Raw genomic sequence first — 25,837 nt, 5'->3', positions numbered from 1 at the left:
TAGTCATTTATACCTATCATAACCCACTGAAATTCCTTAGTAAGTTTAAAGATAAAAATCAGAGATTGACAAGATGGAGTCTACTTCTTCAGGAGTATTCATTAGACATACAACATGTCAAGGGGAAAGAAAATGTTATTGCAGATTGCTTATCTAGACTTTAGACAGATTGTTTTAGAGTAACAAGAAATTTCCTTTGTAAATTTCTTTTTCTTTGTGGGGAGGTGTTACATAGCCTATGATTTCATCATCCTTTGTGTAATTTTAACGCACAGTATGCTGCATGTTTGATCACGAGTGTGTTCTGCCTCAGCCCCCCCCTTCTACCGTTATAGTAGAGTAAGTCGTCATTTCTGTTGTCAGTGCGGGATTTTCAGCTCTCTGTCCCCATGGCTTCATTTGCGCGTCCTTCTTACAAGTTGTATCAAGCTCTGCTGGCCCCTATATAATGAGCTCAGTCTCTGCATCATTGCCACTTAGATCTGCTCCTCATTTTGTTCACATCTCTGTCCTCCCCTGTACAGTTGTTATTGTTGTGAGTGCTCAGGAAATCTCCAAACATCTAGCAGCTGTGTGTAATTTGAGTATAACTGTTGTATTTTTTCTTGTACTGTGTAGCATGAGGTTAATTCTTAGGCCTAGTGAGTTTTTTTTTTATTAATGTTGGGTTTTATGTCAGTCATCATTAATAATATTTTGTATCTGTAATAATATATCTGGCATTCACTGAGTATTATCTGGTATCTCATTTTATCAGGGCTGACTTAGATAAATTTGCTCTTGCTAATTTCGTGTTAGTGGAGGCTATTGCAGTTAACCATATATTTAACCTGTTTATTTGCCAGTACATTATCCTTATGAGTCCTGAATGTTTTGTTGTTAGTTTGAGCATTAAACTTTAACTTGTAATTTTACCTAACTCTTTTGTTTTGAACCTGGAACTTTACGGGACAGTAGTGACTCTTAGTATTCTCACTTAAAGTGTACGTTATCTTTCTCTGTTCCGTAACAATATATATATATATAGTATATATATATATATATATATATATATATATATATATATATATTATTATCTCTCTCTCTATTTATCTATCTATCTATCTATCTATCTATCTATTTATCTTTATATATATATATATATATATATATATATATATATATATATATATATATATATATCCATCCTCTAGAGTCACTATAAATAGCCATAAAATTACTCACTCAAGAAGACACTAAAAATAATTATTAAAATGTCAATAAATCTATAAAATCCAAGTTTATATATTAATATACTTTTTAACAACTACATTTAGTAACAGTTCTTAGTGGCTGATTGTAACCCTTCGTTGGTCAGGTGGTGTGTTTTGGCACCCCCAGATTTTTTAAAAGCTCATAGTTCCTATCCGGTAATTCGAATATTTCTCTCCATTCCAGTACTCTCATGATTCAGTGAGGGGAGGGAGCATGTGGATTGGTTTAGTCCTGCCTCTGCTGTAGTGTGAGGAAGGGACACTTCCCCCCCCCCCCTGGGGTGTCCAGTCATCCCATCAAACTAACCATTTAGATCATATTGTGATATAGATTTTTCTTTTATCTTGTTTTTGCATATTGTTTATCATTATACTAATTTAAAAAATCACAAAATGTATTTTCATGTGCGTGTTTATCTGACAAATGTGATATGAGTCCTTTGTTATTTTTTTTTTACTGATATTATAGTTTATCGTATTTTATTATTATAAATTAATAAACACCTTATACAAGGCATTCAATCTTTTCATTAGTGATTGCAGAGATATGGTGAAGCGGCAGTATGAATACATTTTACATGTTAGTAACACTACGTGTATTTTGTTTATTGGGGTGTTGTAACACCCCACCGGACTCACAACGTTTAAATACCCCACAGGACTAACGAAGGATTATTGGTTCCTTTATTGCCTAGTTTTGTAGGCAATTTTAAATGGCTATTTTTTCTGGCTATTTTTTGTGAAAAATTTAGTATCCATCTTAGTGACTATTTTTGTGGCTATTTTCAATGGTTGTTTTAGTGACATTTTTCGCAACTTTTATAATAGCTATTTTAATGACTTTCTAATGACTAATGACCATTCTTAACGACGATACTTTATTCGATAAATGCTTTTTGAATACTATATGCAAATTTAGTACACGAAACCTTTTTATGTGTACATGTTTTGGGATGTTCTATAGAACGCATCAATTTGCATTTACACACACACACACACACACACACACACACACACACACATATATATATATATATATATATATATATATATATATATATATATATATATATATATATATATATATATATATATATATATATATATATATATATATTATCAGTCAGTCAGTTTATCTGTCTGTCTATCTACCTGTTTATTTACCTATATATCTATCCACACACACACACACACACACACACACACACACACACACACACTAACATCCCTTCTCATACACTAACTTCACTTCACACTCACTGACACCAGTTTTCAGGTATTAATGGGCAAGAAAACATGCTCAATTTATTTTACTTTTCGGTACGATTACGCATTTTTCCTATATAAGTTAACAAGTTTTACACGACTTTTATTAAACTTATGAGGAAGATCCTCTCGTTCGAAGAGTCTCCTAAGCTAGATGAAAGCGTCCCTCGGAAACAAGAATGAAGAAAAAAATATGTCATCGGATTCAACGTATTGTCCTCATGAACTATCTTCAGGTAAATAAAGCTGTCTGCGCTTACTGTGAGTAAAACATCCACACCGAATAATCTAGGATTTTTAATTCGCTAGTTCCTACGATTTTTATCAACTGAACAGAGTTAGCCACCATCACCTAGAGTAAGAAATTGCACTTATACCAGTGAAATGATTAAGGGAGGGTATAATTTCACAATCTTCCAGTTCATTTTTGTACAATCATGAGCCCAGAGGCCTAAGGCAAGACGACACATTTCCAGTATTTCCAACGAAAGGTTTCCTTCATGTGAAAAAACAAATGTCAGGTGTCACCCTTTTGACAAACTTCGTTTATGTCGTGTGCTATTTTCTGCACTAACCAGTGCTCATTCCTTGATTTCTTTTACCTTAACTTTTATCAATTAACAAGTGATTCTCTTGAAGACATTGTTCATTGGGATCACCTCCATGAGAATAATTAGACATAAATTAAGCAGATCCTTTTCCTCATTGTACCTTTGTCTATCTATGTCTATTTACCCATCTTATAATTGTCTGTCTATCCAGCTAGGATGTGACAGAGTGGGAGTGTGTATGGGGTATATGCGAGTAAGTAGGTGAGAATGAGAGGGCAAAAGAGGATGTATGTATTGCTGTGTGCAAGAGATGTAAGGAGAATATAAGAGAGTATGGATCAGCTGGTTCAAGGATTGTGTGGTTAAGATTGAAAGTAGGATTACAAATGTGGGTGATTGTGTGTGTGCATCAGTCAACGCAAGCTCGTGCAAGAAGAGTGAAAGAAGAGTTCTGGGCAAATGTGGAAGCATGTAAGGAAAAGTTCGAGAGGAATGAGAGAGTGTTTTTGAGTGGAGATATGAATGAAAAAGAAGGGAATGTGAGGGTGGATGGAGTAGTTGGTGAGTGGAGCGTGCCTGCAGAATTGGATGAAAAGGGCAGTGCTCTAGTGGACATTTGTTTGGGGAGGGGGTTAGTGATAGCCAATACCCTCTTTAGACACAAAATGATCCACAGGTATACGTGGCGAGTGATGAGAAGGGTGGGTGGTGAATTGAATGAACGGAGGGCAATGACTGATTATGAGTGTGTGGATGACAGAATGAGAAGGTATGTAATATTTGCAAGAGCATACAGTTGTTGAGGGAGTGGACATCCTGATCACCCCTTAATTGTTGTGAAAGCCAAGGTTCAAGTGCAATGGATGAATAGGAGAGAAGGACGGGAGGGAGCAGTCCAAACATGGAAGGTGAAAAGGTTGCAAGAGGATGGAAAAAAAGCAGAGTATAATAGAGAAATGGAGGAGCGATTGGGTAAATATGATTCTGAGCAGATAGGGGAAGTGGAAGATGTGTGAAGATATTAACAGAAGAAATCTGTGCAGCATGTAAGGTGGTGTGTTGGGTGAAGAGAAGACGAAAGGGGGTGCAATGAACAGCATGGTGGAATGAGGAGGTGAGACAAGCTGTGGTACAAAATAGGAAAGCACATTGTGACTGGAAGGGAACCAGAGGCATGGATGAGGTTGACAGACGGAAGAGAGAGTTATATGTAGAGAGGAAGAGAGAATTGAAAAGATTAGTAAGAGAGGGTAAGAAGAGAGTGGACGAGGAATGTGGAAGTAACTTGAATGTAAAGTGGAGGGCATGTATGAAAACGTCCAGGAAGGTGAAGAGAGTTAGACAGGATAATAAAGAAATCAGTAGGGGAGTGAAATATAAAAATGGTAGATTGATAGTGGAGAAGGGATAAAAGGTTAGCAGATGAAGAGAACACTAACACTGAGAATGAAAGTAAGTAGCTGGGGAATGGCAAGGAGATGAAGGGAGGTGAGAAGGGTGGAAGAGATCAGTAGGATGAACTAGTGGAAGCAATGATGAAAGTCAAAATAGGGAAAGGTTCAGGAAATGATGGAATGTGAGGTGAAACGCTGAAGAATGAGGGAGAGATAGTAGTAGAATGGATATGGAAGATGTGCAGATTGGCCTCGTAGGAAGATTGAGTCCCGGAGGATTCGATGTCAGGCATAATTATTCCTCTGTACAAAGGAAAAAGGGGAAAAGAAATGTGTGGTAATCACTAGGACGTTTGAGTTCGTTGTGTAATAGGAAAATTATGATAGGATAGGTACTGACAGAGTTAGGTAAATATCAGAGGAATTACTTGAAGAAGAACAGGGAGGTTTTACGAAGGGAAGAGGTTGTGTAGATCAGATATTCATCCTAAGGTCCTTAGTTGAAAAGTTTCTAGACAGGGGAAAGAAGTAGTATGGGCCTTCAGGGATTGGGAGAAACCATATGATACAGTAGAGAGACAAGGAATGTGGAAAATATTCAGAATATATGGAATGAATGGAAAGTTGTTGATTGCCGTGAAGAGTATGTATGAGGATGCTAAGGCTGCAATGCGTGTGGATAGTAAACTGAGTGAATTTTTCTATATGAATGTTGGATTGAAACAGGGATGTTATGGCTCCACTGTTGTTCAATCTATATATGGGTGGGGTTGCAAAAGAGGTACAAGGTAGGGCAGTGGATGTTGGAGTGCCCCAAATGAGAGAGTGCAGCGTTTGGAAACTTTCTGTAGTGTTGTGTGCAGATGATATTGTATTATTAAGTGAAGACGAAGGGGAATGCAAGGCTTAGTGAATAAGTCTGGGAGAGTGTATAAGAAACAGAATCAAAAGGTGTATGTAGAGAAGAGTAAAGCTATGGTCCTCGAGAAAAATGAAGTCACTGCATGTACAGTGAGATTGAATGATGAGGAAATGGAAAATGTGAGTGCATTTCAGTACTTGAGTAGTAAGATGAGTAAGGATGGAGGTTTGGAAGATGAAGTGCTTGAAAGGGCACAACAAGAAATAAAGGTTGCTCGGACTTTGAAACAAGTGATAAGAAACAGGGAAGTGAACATGGAAGTGAAAAAGTCACTGCATGATATTGTGATACCAACTCTACCATATGGAAGTGAAGCTTGGACGTTGTTGGAAGGGGACAAGTGAAGAGTGAGGGTGGTGGAAATGAATTATTTGAGAGACGCATGTGCAGTTTCATGGAGAGACAGACTGACAAATACTGACAAATGAGAAAGTGATTGAGCATTCTGGTGTGGATGTGAATGTAATAGACAGGATTAGGAGAAATACACTGAAGTGGTTTGGCCATGTGGAGAGGATGGAGAGCGAGAGACTAACGAGGAGAGTGTATGTGAGTGAGGTGAATGGGGGAGAGGGAGGGGAAGGCCAAGGATGAGATGGTGGGATGGAGTAGAGACGTATATGAGAGAGGGGGATGTGAGCTGGGAGGAGGCCAGTGATATTGCAGGGGACAGGTTGACGTGGAGGTTATTTGTTTATGGCCAACCCTTACGGGATGGACTGGTTGACGGTCGTGTACAAGGTACATAAAGTAATAAATTGGTCACTCGTAATCATCAGAGTATCAGTATTTATTCCTCTCCGATATCTTTAAAAATAACATTCAATCAAGGTTGGAGATAATGATACCTCAGGAGAAACAGTCATCCTCACTGTGACACCACAAACCATGCCAAGGCTACAGCTGACCGCCACTGATAACAATGCTTGGGAATCATATTTCAGTACAAATAAGATTTCTGTTATATTCAGCTGTTGTTAGCATGTTAGCTTTGTAAGACTTAGCACGATAGCTCTCATAAAGATGAAGTATGCTATATTTGTGCTTTAGCGAAGAGTTTTGTTGGTTTTAGAGAGACTAGTAGTGACAGCGAACCTTACAACAACCAGGTACATGTAGGTCGACTGGGTAGCACATTGATTAGAGTTGATAAGGTTGTAATGAAGTGATTTATGAACTGAATCAGTATAAGTTTTGTTATGTTCTGACTCCAGAGGCATATTGCCCTGAAACTGGACAATAATACATGGGAAAGATGTCACAAAGACCAAAATACTTCAATGTTTTTTTCTTCCTATTTAGGCCAGATTGGGTACACCTACACCTCTGTGGAGTATTTAGTTATCTGATTTCTTTGCCTTATGTACTGATGATGTTTGAACATGTTTTTAGTAACGGCCAGTCTGATCTAGAGAATAAGATTTTCATATCCCTACCAATGACTTAAAGCCAAAGCTGGGGCTAGTTTTACTTGACACGTGACAGTTACGTTAAATTAAGCTGTATATGTTAGGCTATTAACCCCCTCTGCACTAATCCCTATCAACCCGATTACCTTCCTTGATTCATTATTTTTGGACTTTTCGTTTCAATATTAAGTTGTTTTTTTGCCATCAGGTCAAGTGTGTCTAAGTTTGAACTCTTCATCACCCTTGTCATTTTGTAATTTATACCTTTTGGGTGGGAGTCAGGGTGGCAATGAGTCAACAGCACCGTGGGAGGATATTAGGCGTGAATCCACCACTGCTGGGCTACAAACGAGAACTGAATTACTAAACATGTTGTATTTGGCAACTGTAGTGTGGCAGGGATTGTCAACAGCTCTGATGGTGCAGAGGGAGACTTAATGTTCCTATGGAAACCACTGACACTTCCTCGTGCTTGAAATTATGGCGAGGAGACCAATCGCCTCATATGGTGAGATCAGCGCTGCCAGGTGTGACCTGCATATCTGAATTACTAAATATTCGGTATTTGGTAACTGCGGTGTAGCAGGGATTGGCAACAGCTCTGATGGTGTAGAGGGAGACTCACCATTCCCATGGAAACCACTGACACTTCCTCGTGCTCGAAATTATGGCGCAGAGACTCATCGTCTCATATGAGGCAATCAGCACATCCCAGGGTGGTCTGCATATCGCCTCATATGAGGTGAAGAGCATGGCGAGGGTTAATATTATTATCGCTATTTAGGGTCATACACACCAAATTATCAGAAATCCGGTCAAAAATTTGTGTTTAATTTGGCTTAATAAAAATTCAAGGAATCGGTGCAAACATTTTCTAAAGTCAGCAGAAGTGTTTCACTTCTAGTTTGACATCTCCCCATGACAGAATTCTGTTTTGTGTAAATATTGCTTTATAATGCAAGTACATTTATTTGTGTTTTGAATCAATATTTATGCAAAATGGGAGTCTGTCAATGCGTGTTGACAATCTGTTGGGTAAATATCCCCTAATTTTGGTATGTTTTATTTCTGAAACCTGATTTTTTATTTATAGTCATTTTTAACCCTTAGGTGGTTGAAGGAGTTGCTGAGAAGCACCTGAAAAAAAAAAAAAAACTTTGTATAGTCGCTCCCAATCACAGGACTGAAACGCAAATATAGTTACGCCAAATTATGTAAGGTTTCAAAATAATTCATATATAGATCTACTGCATGTTAGGTTTTAACATAATCTATATATAGACTCCACCACAATGTGGAACAGTTGTTATATTTCATTAACATAGCAAAAAGGGTGTTGCAAGCATCTGGTTGGTGGAGCGGTATGAGTAGATTGTTGGCTTCTTTACTATGCATTGTAAAATGACCAAACCTAAAAAGATATAAATCTTCCCTACATTAGTTTCCATTCACATCAGATCTCTACTCTTTCTTATCATTTTTCCATTCTTTTTCTTTTCTTCACAGACCTTGGCACTTTGTTGTATGGTTCTCCCACTATATGTTCAATTATATCCCCTTCTACAAAAGTCATAAAAATCTCCAGTGGGTTTTGAGGATTTTGCAAACTACTTTGACCTCTGTCTCCAGTAAATGGCAATCGTTCTCTACTAACCGAAGAATGGCTTAACCACCCAACTTGAGAACTGTCATCGCTGCCATCAACTTCTACACTTGACAGATTATCATGTGGCTCCTCTGCAATCTCAAGTTGTGGTTCATCACCACTATCAGTCTCATCACCATCACTATCTGATGTAGAATCACCAGTAAAATCATCAATGCAATCATCATCCAAATCCTGGTCTAGAATAAGTTTTATCTCATCATCACTAATGTTCCTTCTTGGGGTGGGACATGATTATATGTACAATAGCCAAATATCAAAAGAAAATTAGAAATTAAGGTCTAAAGGAGAAACATGTTGTATCCCCCTCAAAGACCTGGGAACAGACTGATTAAGTCACTGTGTGTGTTGATTCGTCCACCTTCAGAAGAAGAGTGGACACAGGCAGATTGTGGAAGCCCGTCAGAGATGAACTGGGGTGGAGAGGAGGACTAGCATGAGCTAGTTGAATTGAAGTTCTTGAAGATGATGAAGATCCAGAGGAAGGCGGGAAGGACAGGAGAAGGCTGGATCATGAATAGCAAGGCCGGCAAGCAGGTGGTCGATGGTCGAACGAGGACAGGGAAGCAGGGTGGAAGTCACGGCGACGATGGACAGGCGCTGATGATGAGCTGCAAGTGGAACCGCCCCGACGCTGCCCTCAACCCCGTTGCCCTGGATGGAAAGGGCTTTGGAGGCTCGCCCAGCTCCTCAGCAGCAGGTGGAAGCCATGGAGAGAAAGCCCAGTCACTGTCGGCAGGAGGGCACAACCCCGATCCAGGTGGGAGGAGGGAGGGTCATAGAGGAGGAGCCTTGACCTCCAGGTGGGCGAACCAGGGCACTCAACCTCAAGGTGGAAAGGACAGGCCTAACCCCCTAAGCTAGAACGGCTGCTGCGGTGAGCTGGTCTCACTGGGAACAGTGGTGGAGGTGTTACCGCGGTGAGAGATGGGCTGCGAGTCTTGAGTCACTGAGTGAGCAACCTTTTATAAGGCACCTGCAAACCGTATGTTGTCAGTTAGGGATATTTGAGGCTTTTGGACACTTACACATTGCCGACTATGTAATTATATTATCTGCTAAGATTTACAGGGGATAATTTTGGGGGGAAGCATCTATTTATAGCCTCCCCACAATTTTTCAGTAGATTTTGCACAGTAGATTTTTCCGCCACCGGCTAAGAGTTAAGTACATTTATTTTTTTTTCGGATTTCAGATAATTAGGTGTACCTGAATCTATATGGTTATAAAAATTATAATATTTTCCATATAAATGTGTTGATTCAGAAAATGACCGCCGATTCGGTATTTCCTCGCACCGTTTCGCAACAGAAGATACTGCCTGATGTGATAGGGTACTCCTGACGTGCTCCTACCCACCACATCTTCCTGGTTTTCATGTCTCATGCAACAGTGTTGAATCTTTTACCCGGTGTGATTCTGTGTTCTTGGCTCTTGCACAGTGGAACAAAGCACCAGTGGTGGTTATTTGTTGACTTGGCCATGCCAAAGCAAAGCTTCATTAATCAGCAGAACCACAATCACACAACATAGCTGGGGATCACAGTCTTGTTTTGTCCCCAGGCTTGGCAATTCATAACGTCACGGCCACTTGAAGCTGGTGCTGCTATCAACCTCTTTCTGTGAAACTTTGAAGGCTTGTATCTCCAAATTTTTACTATGGTTTATCACATTAACTATGTCATAGGATAATTCAGCACACTGATCACCCAAATTAATTGTTTACCTAAAATAAAAAAATCGAGTGTCAACTACTCCATTGAGACTACCCAACTACCAAGCTTGGTGAATGATATCTTGCTGCGGTAAGCAGGCTTCAGTACTCCTTCGAGCCTTCGACCTAATAGCGGTCAGACTACTAACAGCCAGATCTAGCAGCAGTCAGACTAAACGCACTCCCCCCGACCCCCAGTTTCCCATTCGGGAGTGGGGGACGGGGAGGGCTCGAAGGAGAATGGCAAAGCCACCTCATTCCCCACCTCTCATAGACCAAGAGCTGGAGTCCAAGCCCGAAAGAGTGGTGTCCCTTTTGGGATGGGGGATGAGGATGGTGTGGAGGAGGATGGCAGAACTACCTAGTTCCCCACCTCGCCCGAGATCCTCATGGCTAGAGCAAACCAAGAAATGCCTGTGTCTTACAGTGGAATGTTACAAGCTGCAGATGATGAATAAATAAGTGAATAAATAATTATGTATCTGTCTATCTATCTATCTATCTACCTATATATGCTATGCATGTATATATATAAAATAATTTATCAATTTGCTTTATATATATATATATATATATATATATATATATATATATATATATATATATATATATATATATATATATATATACATGGAGAGAGAGAGAGAGAGAACACATACCGTATTTGACAACTTTCTCATTAACTACCCCTATACCCATAAGATGGTGCCATATGCAAGACAGATCCATAATGTGTGTAACAGCTGTGAAAGAAATCAGTATGAGTGATTTCAGAATCACAACAATAAAGAAAGCTTTATGCAAATTATTACCACTGTTAAATTAGGAAAAACAGATAGTTTCTGGTGGAGAAGGATGAAGTTTGAGTAAGCTCACAAGCACAGAATGCAAATAGATTGCAAATTTCATTCAAATCTTATTCACAAATACACAAGAGTACTCTGTGTTCTCTTAATGAATACCTTTGGTTAGCACAAGTCTCTCAGGTTTTATTATCTTACTGATTCCATAGCTGCTAAAGTACGTCTTATACAGGTTCCTCTTCATTAGCTCCTTTTGAATTTAGAAATACAACACTGCCTTTCTACATTCACCTTTATTTACTCTTCTAAGCTATTGTCTGTGAATACTAGATGCCCTAAAGAGAAGATCAAGTACATTCTTTGCACCATGATGAGTGACCATCATCATTACTTATAATTTCTTGAACAACAAGAGAATCAGTAAGTTTTCTTTTTTGAAAAGAGAACTGCTGAAGACGAAAGTATGACTGATTACAGCAGGATTTTAACACAACAAAAGCATATATTATAAAATGAATATTCCTGAGTAGTCAAAGCCCGTAATAAGGTAAAAACAAATATTCATTCTTATTAAAAGGCAGAGAGAGATTTTTTTCTTTTTATCGAAACGCCTTTACATCTGGCTGTATTGTCTTATTAATGAAACAGTAAATTTGTTCAATTATGCCACTGTCTTTCGGTACTTATCTGGAGTTTGTGAGGTGTATGGTGTGCTACCATTCGGAATAATGTCTCTAAGAGAGATTTAAAAAATCATAAACTGAAATGCTTAGTCGTTTGTGTGTTACCCTTCATTTATTTTAATGATTTACCATAACTTGGTTCCGATTTGCGTACTCTTTCTATTTACTTCACTATCTCGGTGATAGAAATAGACATTACGGATCTGGATTATTTTCGTAGCACTTTTTCGCCATCAGTATTATATTCCAGTGTTATTCTTCTGTTATACCTCAGCATTCAAGCTGGAGAGATGGCAGTTTTAGGCCAGAGAAAAACAATATACCAATGCAGGCATCTAAAGATATTAAGATTATTTTATGTATTTCAGAATTAATGTCTTTCTGGACCATCCTTACTTCCCTTCGGAAACCCCACCAGTGCTTATGGCGCGCTGGTCGTCTAATAAAGGACTATCTAAGAAAGCACGCATTCCATATTATCCAGATAAATTTTACAAGTAGGTTCACGTACTATATTCTAATAAGTCATAGTTATTCTAAGTTATTGTACAGTGTATTCACTTTAACAGGGCGATGGTTATCTAGCTATGGCAGCTTATTTTCCGTTACTCTGTGGCAGAATCAGGCACGACGGCTCTTTGTGACTAGAATTAAACTCAACCATTAATCTGCTGCAACAGCATGGAAATCAAGGTGGGGAGTTTACTAGCTTTTTGTCTAACTAAGGTGTAAAGTATAATTAACCTTGGAAAATTAAATAATGTACCACTGATCGCATCTACAAGCAATTTCCATTTACAGAAGATGAAGATTAAGGTAAATTTTATGATCAAATCTACAAGAAATATTCCTGTTACGTAAGATGAAAGTGAAAGCAGGTGATTAAATATATATATATATATATATATATATATATATATATATATATATATATATATATATATATATATATATATATATATATATATATATATATATATATATATAATGTATATAGAGGTCACTATGAATTTTATTCCGTATGCTATTGTGTAGTAGAGTCTTGTCTAGGCTACTGATACTTTGCGTATTTGCTATTGACAATTACGTGTATGTGGTTTGCTCTGAACGGTGCTCTTATCTCCGCCGAGGAAGTTTTGCGGATGTTATGTGATCAGTAGCGTCTGTCTGTTTGTCTATCCACAAAATATCTCAGAAAGTTACAACCAAATTTAGATGAAATTCTCTCGAGGGTAGCCCATTGGCCAATGGAAAGTTTATTAGATTTTGAGGCGGATCCGGTGTCATATGCACGGAGTGACTTTATGCTGGAAGTTACCGTTCCCTTCTCTATTAAGCCTAAATTAACCTAACCTGACCAAACTTAACCTAACCTTAACCTAACCTTATCCTCGATCAACCTAACCTAAAAAAAAAATTAAACTAAACTATTCATAATTCACGAAACGACTCATTTCACAATCTGACTTTAACATACAGTACATACATATATTTCTTTATATATATTCATATATCGACCTATAGTTACCTACAGGTCGATAAGACATCCAACTATCTTCCTGACACATGTATTTCATACAATGTTGTTGATAAATGGCACAAAATTTAAGATAACATGCAGATACTTTCAAAGTCGAAGCTAAACGGCCACTTGGCGCATGCGCACTGAGCGGAACGGTAACTTTCAGCATGTCACTCCGTGCATACGACACCGGATCCAGATGAGGATGCAGGATTTTTTTATCTGGTTTTATTAACATTGCGAGATACGGTAATTTTGCGGATTTTATTAAATATTTATAAAACTAATGCATAGAACTTCATTAAAATTTTTGCATCTGACAATAATATCTGTTAAAATTATGTAAATAAATGCTTTCCTGTTTTCTCAGATATGCTGTAGTTATTTCTAAAACCATCATTGATGATCTTTGTCTGATGAAAAATTGACACCGTCTTGCTTTTTCTCATGGCATAGCCTGAAAACTGCAGTCTGATTTTTAAAGTTTTGGTGACAATGGCGTTGGTAAAGGTATGCGCTCTTTGAGTGCTTTGTATTTGTACCTGCATCTGGTACTTTTGTACATGTTTTGGGTTAAACTGGCTCGATTATAGTCCTTGTGTAGATTATTTCACATACGTCAGACAAAAATGAGACAATGATACGGTTATACATCCATTACACAGCTCTTCATTATGACTAGCATATTGCGTTATTGTTACACCTCAGCAATCAAGATGGGTATAAAACATAAAATATATTAGGTCATATTAAAGTAAAAACAACAGTGTGTGTGTTAGACTTTAGCTAGTTTGTTTTCATCAGAGGGAAATGGGCCTCTCACAATCTGTTTAAGACGTGGTTGCAAGAAATTCGATTAACTTTGTTTTGTGGAATGAATGAATCTCCTTGGCTGCTAGTCAAAGTTATCCTCCAGTCTGACTACACTTGACCATCAACTAATGTGAAAGGGGTTGCAGATAAGTGTCAGGTGAAAAACCGACTGTGGTGAGAAAGTCTTATATAAATAATCCCTTGCTTAGGTTTGTCCATCGACCGAGGCTAATAGTGTCCAGACATGTGATTGCCATTGAGAAAACTGAGACAGTAGACGACCCGGACCACCCTGGGGAGAAGAAAATCATCGCCTACAACGCTGAAAACGCTCTTATCGAGGTCATCGCCAAATCTATGAACTTCACGTAAGATACGTAAGCCTTGACATTTTGACGGAGGTAGTGTGTGTGTGTGTGTGTGTGTGTGTGTGTGTGTGTGTGTGTGTGTGTGTGTGTGTGTGTACCCCCTCCACAATATGTCTACTCCCGATGTATATATGCCCCCCCCCCCAATGCATACGTGCCCCCACTAAACTTGCTGACCTAGCACGCTTTCCCAGGCCCTGAAGCCTGGGAAGACGGCGTTATTGCATCAGTTCATTGCAGGCAGCCAAGACGGGCAGACTATATTACTGTGAGCTCGTAATAAACTCCTTATCTAGCTGTTTGTACACGGAGTTTCTATGACCAAAGTATTGCAAGTTACATTTGGTAGCAGCGGTGTTTCGAACCATCAGATTCTGACCGCCTCCTCCGATTTTTAGTGACATCACAAGATACACGACGTCTCGCATCTCCCAGCCTCGCCCCTCCTCAGTGCCTCTAGTGGTGTAATACCTGGCTGTGCTTTCCGAGTGTACAATTTTTCTCACCAGTGCTCACCTCTCAAACAACCCCACCCACACGCCTTGTTCCTGACTGCACATGTCACCGTCGCCGACCTACGCACCTGTTGCACCTGTTCCCAGCACCTGTTCCCAGCACCTGTGCTGAACTCATCATAACTCCTGCCCCCACGGTGCCACTTATCACTGTCTGCCCACTGCCTGCCCACCACCATTCTCTGCATTTGCAACTCAACAGCTCTACACCTGCCTTGAACCAACATCTGCCCTCACAACCCACCACCGGCCCCATCGCCGCTACGCCCTGCCGTCACCCGCATCTGGTCTGCATTACGGAGCCTCCTAAGACCGCCACTCCCTGCCAGTGACTCATCACGGCGTCTCTTCTCCTCTCCGCCCAGCTGTCTCTCCACCGCCGCCCCGCCTCGCCACCCCCAGCCCCGCCCCGCCCTGCCCCAGCCCAGCTACGCCCAGCCACCCCTGCATGTCATACATCTCGACACTCCCATCTCTACTGTGTAACTATAGTATATCTTTCCTTTCTATAGAGATTATCCTCGATTTTCTCTACAGATTGGATGTTGTAAATATTCCATCTCATTTCCATTACCCCGTTTTCATCTTCACCTACGTTATTTATAATCCATCTCATCCTTCGCCTTTTATTTAAGCCATCCATCCCCGCATTTTCATTCATTTTCCCACCTACTCGTGTATTCCATTCTCTCATTGTTCTATTATACATTTCCACCTATGTATCCATCTTCATCCTTCATCTCATCTTCCATTGCCGCATTAAATGTCATACTTTCCACGTCAACCGCTTCAACACCAGCCCTCTCGACCCGGAAACATCAGATGACCATACCCCGTCTGCCGACTCTAACACAATCACTCATTTACGAAGTGGCAAAGAGTATTACCGCCCTGTCCCTGAGACTCCCGTTTCACTTCCCGCAGAATCACTTACTACCCATCCTACACTCGTAACTCCAGATACCTCCTCCTCTACTCCTGCCTCTACACTCCCTTCTTCTTCCTCTATTCCTTCCCCTGTCGTTCCCTCTCCTGCCTCCCTTCATACCCCATCTTGCTCGCCCTTAACCTGCGCCGTCCCGAGGACGTACTTCCACGTCCTCACGTTTTGTCACAGCTAATCCCGAGGACGTACTTCAACGTCCTGCAATTGCAAGGTTCATAATTTCCACAATTTTCAATTTTCGCGAGTCATTTTTGGTACGTATACACGGGACACCTTCCTCAACAAGATGCCAGGCAGAGACAATGCCTTACCCATCATGACCTCCTCCCCCCCCCTGCATGCCCTTTTCTCAGCAATTCACCTGTTATCAGTGACCTGGCCAGTATAGCCATGTCATGCCACGGTACAAAATTCAGGGCCAGAGTGATTCCCCAATCAATGACAATGTGGAGGACAAACTTTACATAGCATTGGAGGAAGAAACAGTTAGAAATGATGATCAGGTAATGTGGCAAAAAAAGGTCAGGTATTAGTGAGTGAAACAATGCTTATAATGCCTATATTACTGCTTGAAAACCAATATACTCTTGTACTACATATAAATTCGTAACAGTAAATAAATAAATACCGTTTATGAGTGGTGTGAAATAGTTATCCTCCCATAGAACTCGTTTTCTTTGGTGCCAGCCTGATAGAAAACCCAGTAAGGTAAGGAGGCTCTCCTACCTGTAATGAGTATTTTAAACCTCAGGTGAGCGATTTCTATATGAATTTTCGATGTTTCTCACCAAAAGCGAAAGTTTTAGCAAAGAAAAAAAGGGTCGAAAAATGGTCAGGATTGGGGAGTACCAGTGGTCAAAAAGTGGTCAGGACGGGGCGGGTTAACTGCCACTACCTTCTCTCTCTCCCAGACCTCTCCTGCTGCCACTTCTGCACTTCCAGCCATGGCCAACCCTCCACAGTCTATCTATCTCGACGATGCCAATCGTCCCAAATTTACCGGCCAGGACCCAACTTAGTCTGTCTATGATTTCCTCAGAAAAGTCGAAACAGAAATCCACAATAGACAAATCACTGATGAATCGCTCAGAGTAGCCTACCTCATGGGTCGCTTGCACCACGGCAAATCGGACATCGGATCCGCGATCCGTGCAGGACATTTCGATAGCATTCGTACCTTTGCTGATTTTCGTACGGAACTCATCAGCCTTTGTTGCCAGCATTCAAATACCGCGTCTCTCGTGGGATTCATTAATCTCCTAAACCAACTAGATGAGGACTTGTGAGTCCCAGCGCAATATGCCAAGCTCCGCGAAGCTGCTGCCGCCATGAAAGCAACTAGTAGCGAGATGCTCCAATTACTGGTAGGCACGAAATGGTTAGAAGACAAGAATGGCGTTCCAATGCTTTCACTCACCAACTTTGCTGACTTAATTGGTTACCTCAGATTCCTTCACTGGCTTACTCCTAAACAGCGAGAGCTAGCCTTGGAAATCGGTTTCAGTCCAGGAGATAGAATTATTCAGGTCACTAAGGCCATTCATGAAAGAACAGGTTCGAACTACACGCGTCAGGGCACCACCCAACCCTTGGCCTCCTCAGTCTGTCACACCTCCACTACCCCAGACCAATCTCGCTCCTGTCCCACCACACGCGGCAGACCTGCCACACATCGTTCTCCTACCGCAGGTCGTGATCAATCTAGCGCCCGACGGAACAGACAATCTTCGATTCTATGCTGGCACTGTGGTCATGCTGGACATCGAGCATCCAGTTGCGACTGTACATACAGACGCCCTCACTCCCAAACCAGACAGCGTACGCCTTCCCGTTCACGTCGACCACACTGCAAATACCACAAATCAAGCACGACTCACACCACTGAGGAATGTCGTTACCTCAACCACCAACAGTCGGGGGAAGCGCCGCGCCTGTATCGGACCAATATCACGTAGAACCCGACACCCAACTCCCCATCCGCTATGTAGGTCCCATAACGTCCTCGGGTTTAGTCATTCTCGGAAGCAGTCATGACATACCAACGTCATTCTTCTTGGACACAGGATCTATAGTAAATCTCATCTATGACACTTCCTTACAAATTATTCATCGATATCACAACCACGTCAGTTTCCTAGAACTACCAGACATTCGCCTATGTGGTGTCGAAGGCTCAGAGTTTAAGGTTAAGGGAAGAGTCACCCTTGAAGTCAAACTCCACAGAGATTTGCCCCCTATCCCCATTGAATTTCATGTCACTAATGACTTGCAGTATCCCGCAGATGCCCTTATTGGTTTCTCCACCATGGCACAACACTCCATTGCATTATTACCTGCTTGTGGTAGTATAGATATTTCTGGATTCCTGGTTTACACTATGGAATCTCCCCATCCTGTTCTTGCGATCAAATCAGTCCTTCAATTACCTCTGTCCCTATCACTACCAAAAAGTCCAACCCAGCCGAAACCACCACTATCATCATCTGAGAATACAGAGATCATTCCTTTACTGACTGCGAGCAAGGACATAAATTCCTCAATGTCTCCTGATACATCATCTCAGCCCTCGAACATGGCTCTTACCTCCTCTCCCGACAACACTACCGCTGACTCAGACATGTCTCAGTTACCTATCTCATACAGTCTAAATTATCTTCTCCAACACGCAGAGACGAAACGTCCAGTAACAAATACGTGCACAATTTTGTTACCGCATGAGTTCACCAAAGTCTCTGTTTGTGTTGCCGGTGTGAAAGAAGGAGTGGATGTACTAACACCACCTGAGATGTGTTGTGTGAATGGCTTGACTTATGAGTCAGCGTGGTGTACAGTCTTAGAGGACAGTTTATGGTACCTGTACTTGCTCAATGTCACAAATGCTCCACTAAAACTTAAAAGTTGTGTAAAGATTGGAGACTTCCTAGTATACCCAGGGGCCATAAGGGTGTGCCAGGATTCCTCAATTCCTACTATTCAGACTGATGATAGTACGCCAATTGGTGTATGTACTATTAACTCTACGGGATCTGCGCCGACATATTCACCAGATATGCTCTCACATCTCACTTGCACAGATTTCCCAGAAAATACGCCTCAACTCCTCGACCTTCTGACCTCGTACAGAAACGTGGTTGCCTTACCCGGTGAACTGATGGGTAGAACAGACCTTGTCAAACATACGATTGAACTACTATCAGGAACTCAGCCGATTTACATACCAGCGTATCGATTTCCTCACAGCCAGAGAAAGCAGACAGATCAAATGGTACAGAACATGTTAGACCAAGACATTATTGAACCCTCCATCAGTCCATGGAATAGCCCACTTTTCTTAGTACCAAAGAAGGACGGCAACTTTAGACCAGTAGTCAACTATCGTAAGGTCAATTCTGTCACCGTTTCAGACCATTTCCCGTTAGCCATCCTCATTGATTTGCTGGAATCCCCAGGTGAAAATAACGTAGTCTTTTCATCTTTAGACATCCTCAGCAGGTACTGGCAGGTCGAAATGGAAGAGTCCTCTCGCCCAGTTACAGCCTTTAGCACCCCTTCCGGACATTTTCAGTTTAAGAGACTCCCTTTTGGTCTGAGAAATGCTCCTTCCGTGTTCATGCGACTTATCCATTCAGTCTTCACCGGTATGATGGGACACTCTCTTTTTGCTTATCTAGATGATATCATTGTTGTGAGTGAACCTACCACTACCGAAGCTGTACGAAGTTTCCTGGGCCTCAGTGGCTATTATCATCGATTCATACAGGATTATGCAAAGATCGCCGCTCCTCTGACCCACTTACTCAAGCAGCATGTGCCCTTTGTATGGACTAACGACCAGTCACAGGCCTTCCAAAAGCTAAAGATAGCTCTTGTAAATGCCCCTGTTCTAGCGTTCCCTGATTATACCACACCCTTCCTTCTCTACACAGACGCCTCAGGCACTGGACTTGGTGCCGTTTTGATGCAACTCTATGACGCATCAAGGAAGCGCGTAATAGCGTATGCTAGTCGCACCCTTACAACCACTGAACGTAACTAGTGTCACAGATCTCGAAGCGCTAGTGGTAGTCTGGTCCTTGAAACATTTCAGAGATATAGTCTATGGTTATCCAGTGCATATCCAAACAGACCACCTTCCACTATGTGATTTGTTCAAGAATCGCAACCTAACAGGTAGGTTAGCTAGATGGTCTGTCATCATCCAGGACTTTAATCCCACTTTTCAATATGTACCAGGCAAGTTGAATGTAGTCGCAGACGCACTCTCACGTCACGTAGCAACAGCTATAACATCACTGCAGCCTGAAGTAACTGAAAACACTACACTAACGTCAGAAGTTGTTCGAAACTTTCAGCGCCAAGACCCCATGTGGTCCAAAGTCATTTATTTCCTAGAATCTGGCGATGCCTCGACCTTACCTACTCTGCCAGTATCACTAGATGAATTCATGCTAGATGATGATCTCTTGTACAGGAAAACACTGCTAACAGGCAAAGATATGCCCAATCGCGAAGTACGTCAACTTGTTGTCCCCACTGCCCTGATACCAAAGGTTCTTCATATTGTTCATAATACTCCTCAAGCTTCCCATCCAGGTAAAGACCGATGCTTGCGCCAAGCACGTCTCAAATACTATTGGCCAACCATGCGCCGCGATATCAATGCCCACTGTGACTCTTGCCTCTCCTGCCACCGCCACAAAGGATCAACCGGCTTACCAGCACCTCTCTTACAATACCCAATCCCATCACGACCATGGGAAACTGTCTCAATCGATCTCTTAAAACTACCTCTCACAGAATCTGGCGCTGAGTACTTGTTCGTAGCGGTCGACCACTTCTCCCGCTACTGTGTTCTCGTACCCCTCTCCAACAAGACCGCGAAGAGCGTTGCACGTACCTTTGTAGATCATGTAATTTGCCCGTTCAGTACTCCTCATACCATTCTTACTGACAACGGTACGGAGTTCAACAATAGCCTTCTCGATGAGATCTGTCGCCGCTTTCATATCAGTAAGTGCAATGTCGTGCCTAACCATCCGGCTTCCAATGGCCTTGTAGAACGCCACAACTGAAAAATCTTAGAGTGCCTTAGACATCTAGGCTCCCATAGTTCGTCCTGGGATGACTGGATTCCCCAAGTGGCATCCTCAATCAATAGCTCCATCAATGCATCCATTGCTGAATCTCCCTTCTTCGTCCTCTTTGGTTTTGACAAGGACCTCCCATACTCTCTCTTATCCTCAAAGCCAGAACCCATCTACAACATGGATGATTATGTTAAACTAAAATTGGCCAACTTCCAGACAATCCACCAGTATGTCCAATCCACTTTGGCTTCCTCTCAGAAGGACATGCTGCAGCGCCAACATAAGTCCATCTCTCCTATCACTATCAATATAGGCGATCTTGTCTTTGCTCATTCCCATACGCGTTCCTCTAAGCTGGATGACAAATTTACAGGGCCCCACCGCGTCCTCACTCAACAAGGCAACAAATTTCACCTCCAGGACCTGTCCACTAAGGACACCAGATGGGTCCACGTCGATGACTTAAAGCGAGCACCCCGTGGCCTCGTGTTGGAAGAGTCACTTACACAACCTCCTGCCCCCTCTTCCCCTCCTCACATCACTCAGTCTACCTTGTCTCCACCTATCCCTCAGTCTCCTTCCTCTCCACCTCCACCTGCTCATTCATCAACCAATCAATATCGGTCCAAACTGCGCTCTGCCCATCAACCTCTTCACGACCTCCCCCATTAACTCTACCCTGATTTTCTAGGTACGATGTTAGCGATCTCCCTGCTGGCAGTGCTGCCCCTCCTGGGGTCTGGGTCAGGTCAGGACGATGGTGGAGTACGTCCCGGGGCCTTGGTCGGCTCGGGAGGTGAGGTAATGCTTATCGAAGACGTAGCCTCCTTGCACTACGATCTTGCGCCTCTGGCCGACATAGCCATTGCCCTACCTGCCTACGCGCACCAGCTCCACAGAATCAGGAATCATCTCACGGCCATCATTGGGACACACAACCCGAATGAGTATCTCTATAACCTTTTCCTCCCACTCTCCTGGCAATTGCAATACATAAGTAACAGATTCACTAAGCTCAATGACACATTTTCCATTCAGACACCCGTTGGTTGTTCTCGTGTGAAACGACGTTTCTTCGACTTCGGCGGTGAGATTCTGAGTGGCTTGTTTGGCGTTGCTACAGCCGGTGACATTTCTGGCTTCAAATCTGACCTCACTCATTTAGCTTCAGCTCTAGAATCCCAACGCCGAGTCATTAAAATCCAACACACTATGTTACAGAAGCTCACGACCCACCTCAGTGAAGTCACGTCCACTCTAAACAATTTCACCGATATCTTACAACGTCACCTTTCAGATCTCAACGTTATCTCTCAGTTCTTCTACCTCAAACTCAACATGGATAATCTCCAACTGGCCATTGACTCTCTCCTGTCTCAAGTCTCTACCTTGGTTCATATCCTGGTCGATGCTATCAATGGACGTGTCACTGCCGACTTAGTACCTGTCTCAGCTCTCTGTTCTGTCCTGGAATGGGCTCACTCCACCATCGGTCTCTCCCCAGTTCTCCCCTACTCCTCCCTTGAATATTATTATCCTGTTCTCGAAGCCACTCTTCTCACCACGTACGTCATCGTCCATATTCCTCTCCGTTATGCCATAACCTTTAACCTTTTCCACATCATTCCCTTCCCTTTCCGCCTCAACAACTCCTTGTTACAAGTATCTGTTCCTTCAGAATATTTCCTCCTCTCCTATGATCATCTTTCCGTTGCCTTCCTTTCTTCCACAGACCTCCAGCAATGTTCCTCCCTTACTCTGACCTCTCGTCTCTGTGCTGCCCACCTTTTTGCTATCTTCCCTAGCAGTGCTACACCCTGTGATTCTGCTTTAGTTCGCAACCATTCCATCTACTCGGCCTGTTCTTTTGTTCCAGCTCCTGACCTCCCAGTCCACCATGCTCACCTCAACCATGTCCAGTACTTCTTCTTTGCTGTTCCCATCTCTGTCACAATCATGTGTCCTGGTTCTTCAGTTCGATCCGTCCCCGCTAGTGGTCTCTACAAAGCACCTGACTATTGTACCGTCAAATCAGAGTCCGTCATCACTTATGCCACTCGCTATCACCAAGCTGTCTGTAAACACTCTTGTGACATCTTTCAGCCAATCGACATACCTTCAACCCTACCATCTGCCAACATTACCATCACCTCCCCTAACTTGCGCATGCTAACCTTCCTCAATGACAGTGATTTCATTATGGATCAATTTTCTCTGGCCTTCAGCCGTTCATGGGCTCATCCAACAGTTGTGTTTCCCCCTGTGGTTATCGCTTTCATAGGTTTTCTACTCATCATATGTGCAGTGCATTGTTGTGTCAGAAAAATGGAACGTCGACTCCAGGAAATCAGAGTCGCTACAGGCATAGTACGCCCTACACACGACGTAGAAACTCCCCGTACTTAGTGCCCTCACATTCAGTGACTACCAATGCCATCTGACAATTACCCAAACTGTGAACTGAACTCTCCTTACTAGAAAATGATGGTATTTCTTTAATGCATTACTGAGTGACAGTGTATCCTACAGAAAATACAAAAAAAAAAAAAATGAACGAAGAACAATAGAACTCTCATATCTACTCCTTGTTTATCATGTATCAAACTATTATTGTGTAATTTCCATTATGTTTATGTATACCTTCGTCCCTTACTGGACTCGTTCCTATTAATCCTTGTATATCTTATATATATATATATATCCTTCTCATTCCCTCCCCTCACCATGTCCATGTCTCCCTACTGCCCCTATATCATACTTATCCCTTGTACAACCCTCCCCGACCTTGTCTTAATACTATAATCAAACACCCTTTAACTCATGGTGTCAGGAGACACCATCCAGCTACCCGGGGGAGTAGTGTACCCCCTCCACAATATGTCTACCCCCAATGTATATATGCCACCCCCCCCAATGCATACATGCCCCCACTAAACTTGCTGACCTAGCACGCTTTCCCATGCCCTGAAGCCTGGGAAGACGGCGTTATTGTATCAGTTCATAGCAGGCAGCCAAGACGGGCAGACTATTTTACTGTGAGTTCGTAATAAACTCCTTATCTAGCTGTTTGTACACGGAGTTTCTATCACCAAAGTATTGCAAGTTACATGTGTGTGTGTGTGTGTGTGTGTGTGTGTGTGTGTGTGTGTGTGTGTGTGTGTGTTTAAAACAGTTGCAAAACAACTGGGAATATTATAAATTTTTGTTACCTATTACATTTCGCCTTCCAGAGTAGACTGATTTAGATACATTGTATAAAAGATAGAAATAAAAAAAGAAATGAAAGGTTTCTGTCCACTAACTGTCCAGTGAAATGGGCGATAGTGTCAGTTATTATTTACTTTGATTCAAACCTACATCCTAAAGTATGCATATACTGTTGCTTCAGGAATATCTGTGGCAGACTTTTATCATAAACAGTTGTAATAATAATAATAACAATCATCATCATCATCATCATCACCAGCAGCAGCAGCAGCAGCAACATGTGTGCAACTCATAATCAAGGAAATGGTATCTCGATATAAAATTAAATCAGTGAATTTAAGGTCTCAATATATAAATTGATTTATATGATTACTTTTAACTCCATGATTTAAACTAGTTATCTCCACATTAGCCAGCACTGAACTGCCAGATGTTTTATTGATTCTCGTTATACCAGCTTTAAAAAGACGAGATGATTCCCAGTGGTGACTAAAATCGCTTGTAGGTGTCACAGCTCTTCACAAGGCAATGATTTGTGTGTTATAAAAGAAGTGTTGTACAGTACCTAACTTACTCTCTCTCTCTCTCTCTCTCATCTTTTCCAGGATGAAATTTGTCCCTTCAGAAGATGGGGAGTGGGGGTACCTGACCAGTGACGGGCTGTGGACAGGCATGATTGGCATGGTGCACAGAGAGGTGGGCAACGTTTCCCTCGTTTAATATTGACTCTTACAATACTGGGTATTCTAGGAGATTTCACATAGTAAGTAGTAATTTGAAATCAGATTACCTTTGATATGAGGGCACTGATTAATTTGTATATACGAGTATATGAACAGATCAGGGGGGAAAAATGAATGATTTTACAAAATGGAAATAAAAAATTTAGGGAATTACTTGTCTGATCGGTGTTACTGATTTTCTAATGGAAACTGATAATTTAGGAAGTACTTGCTTGCTTACTCTCTAATTTTGTAGTCTTTCACATCCCTCCATAAACTTCATGGGGAGAAAGATGGATCTTACCTTCAAGCGGTATATTAGGCACCTCTAAGGGCTATTGCGATTTACATTTCATTCAATGGAATTATTTGCCCCTGTGAAAGTTTTCTCTCCATTTTGCACACCAATCTTTAACATCGCCTCGAGGTTTATTCTACTAAGTATATTAGTGATAATTTTATAGAATGCTTCAAGCCTCCATATTCCCCACACCAAGAGAAGACAGAAATTATAGCTGAACCGTTAGATCAACCCTAAGTTGAATACAACCATGTGGATATGGTAAGTACAGAATAAAATAAATACAGTAGGAGGCACCACACAGTTCAAGGATCATAACTTTTAGTATATTGCCCACCTCAATAGGAAGCAGACATTGCCCTAGGACTGTTCACAATGACACCCGAGCGAGCAACAGCAGTCGACTTCACAGACCACGTGTCCATCAACTATGCCAGAATCTTAGCAGCCCGAGGAAGCCCCGAGGTGGCACTGTGGGGATGCCTGCAACCCCTGACGACGAATGTGTGGGTAAGGATCTCTCTCTCATTTCATCGAATCCGGTGATGTTCTTTTAAGTGTATTTTTGCTGCTAACAGACAATTTTATTCAACTTAGGAAAGGTCTGTTGTATTCTGAAGTGCTTGATGAACGTTTATCCTAATCTTTCTAGTTCAAATTAGTATACTTTAAGCTGATTCAAATAGTTAAGATTT

The 25,837-nt window shown here is 41.7% G+C and overlaps 1 protein-coding gene across 1 annotated transcript in view; it reads left to right on the top strand.

Annotated features, from left to right (window-relative positions):
• LOC145402689 (glutamate receptor ionotropic, delta-1-like) overlaps window positions 1-25,837 on the top strand; it is a 159,687-nt gene that overhangs the window by 87,612 nt on the left and 46,238 nt on the right. Inside the window, exons 4-7 of the mRNA XM_080274662.1 lie at window positions 12,030-12,158; window positions 14,206-14,364; window positions 24,725-24,815; window positions 25,488-25,652. Of these exons, the coding sequence (XP_080130788.1) occupies window positions 12,030-12,158; window positions 14,206-14,364; window positions 24,725-24,815; window positions 25,488-25,652 (544 nt within the window). The remainder of the gene's footprint in view (window positions 1-12,029; window positions 12,159-14,205; window positions 14,365-24,724; window positions 24,816-25,487; window positions 25,653-25,837) is intronic.

Source organism: Coenobita brevimanus, chromosome 58 (genome assembly GCF_032717465.1).
Source record: "Coenobita brevimanus isolate Jiangsu-jjx chromosome 58, ASM3271746v2, whole genome shotgun sequence".
NCBI classification, from domain to species: domain Eukaryota; kingdom Metazoa; phylum Arthropoda; class Malacostraca; order Decapoda; family Coenobitidae; genus Coenobita; species Coenobita brevimanus.
Note: the sequence above shows the minus strand (reverse complement) of the source record. Positions and strands in the feature narration are given on the sequence as shown.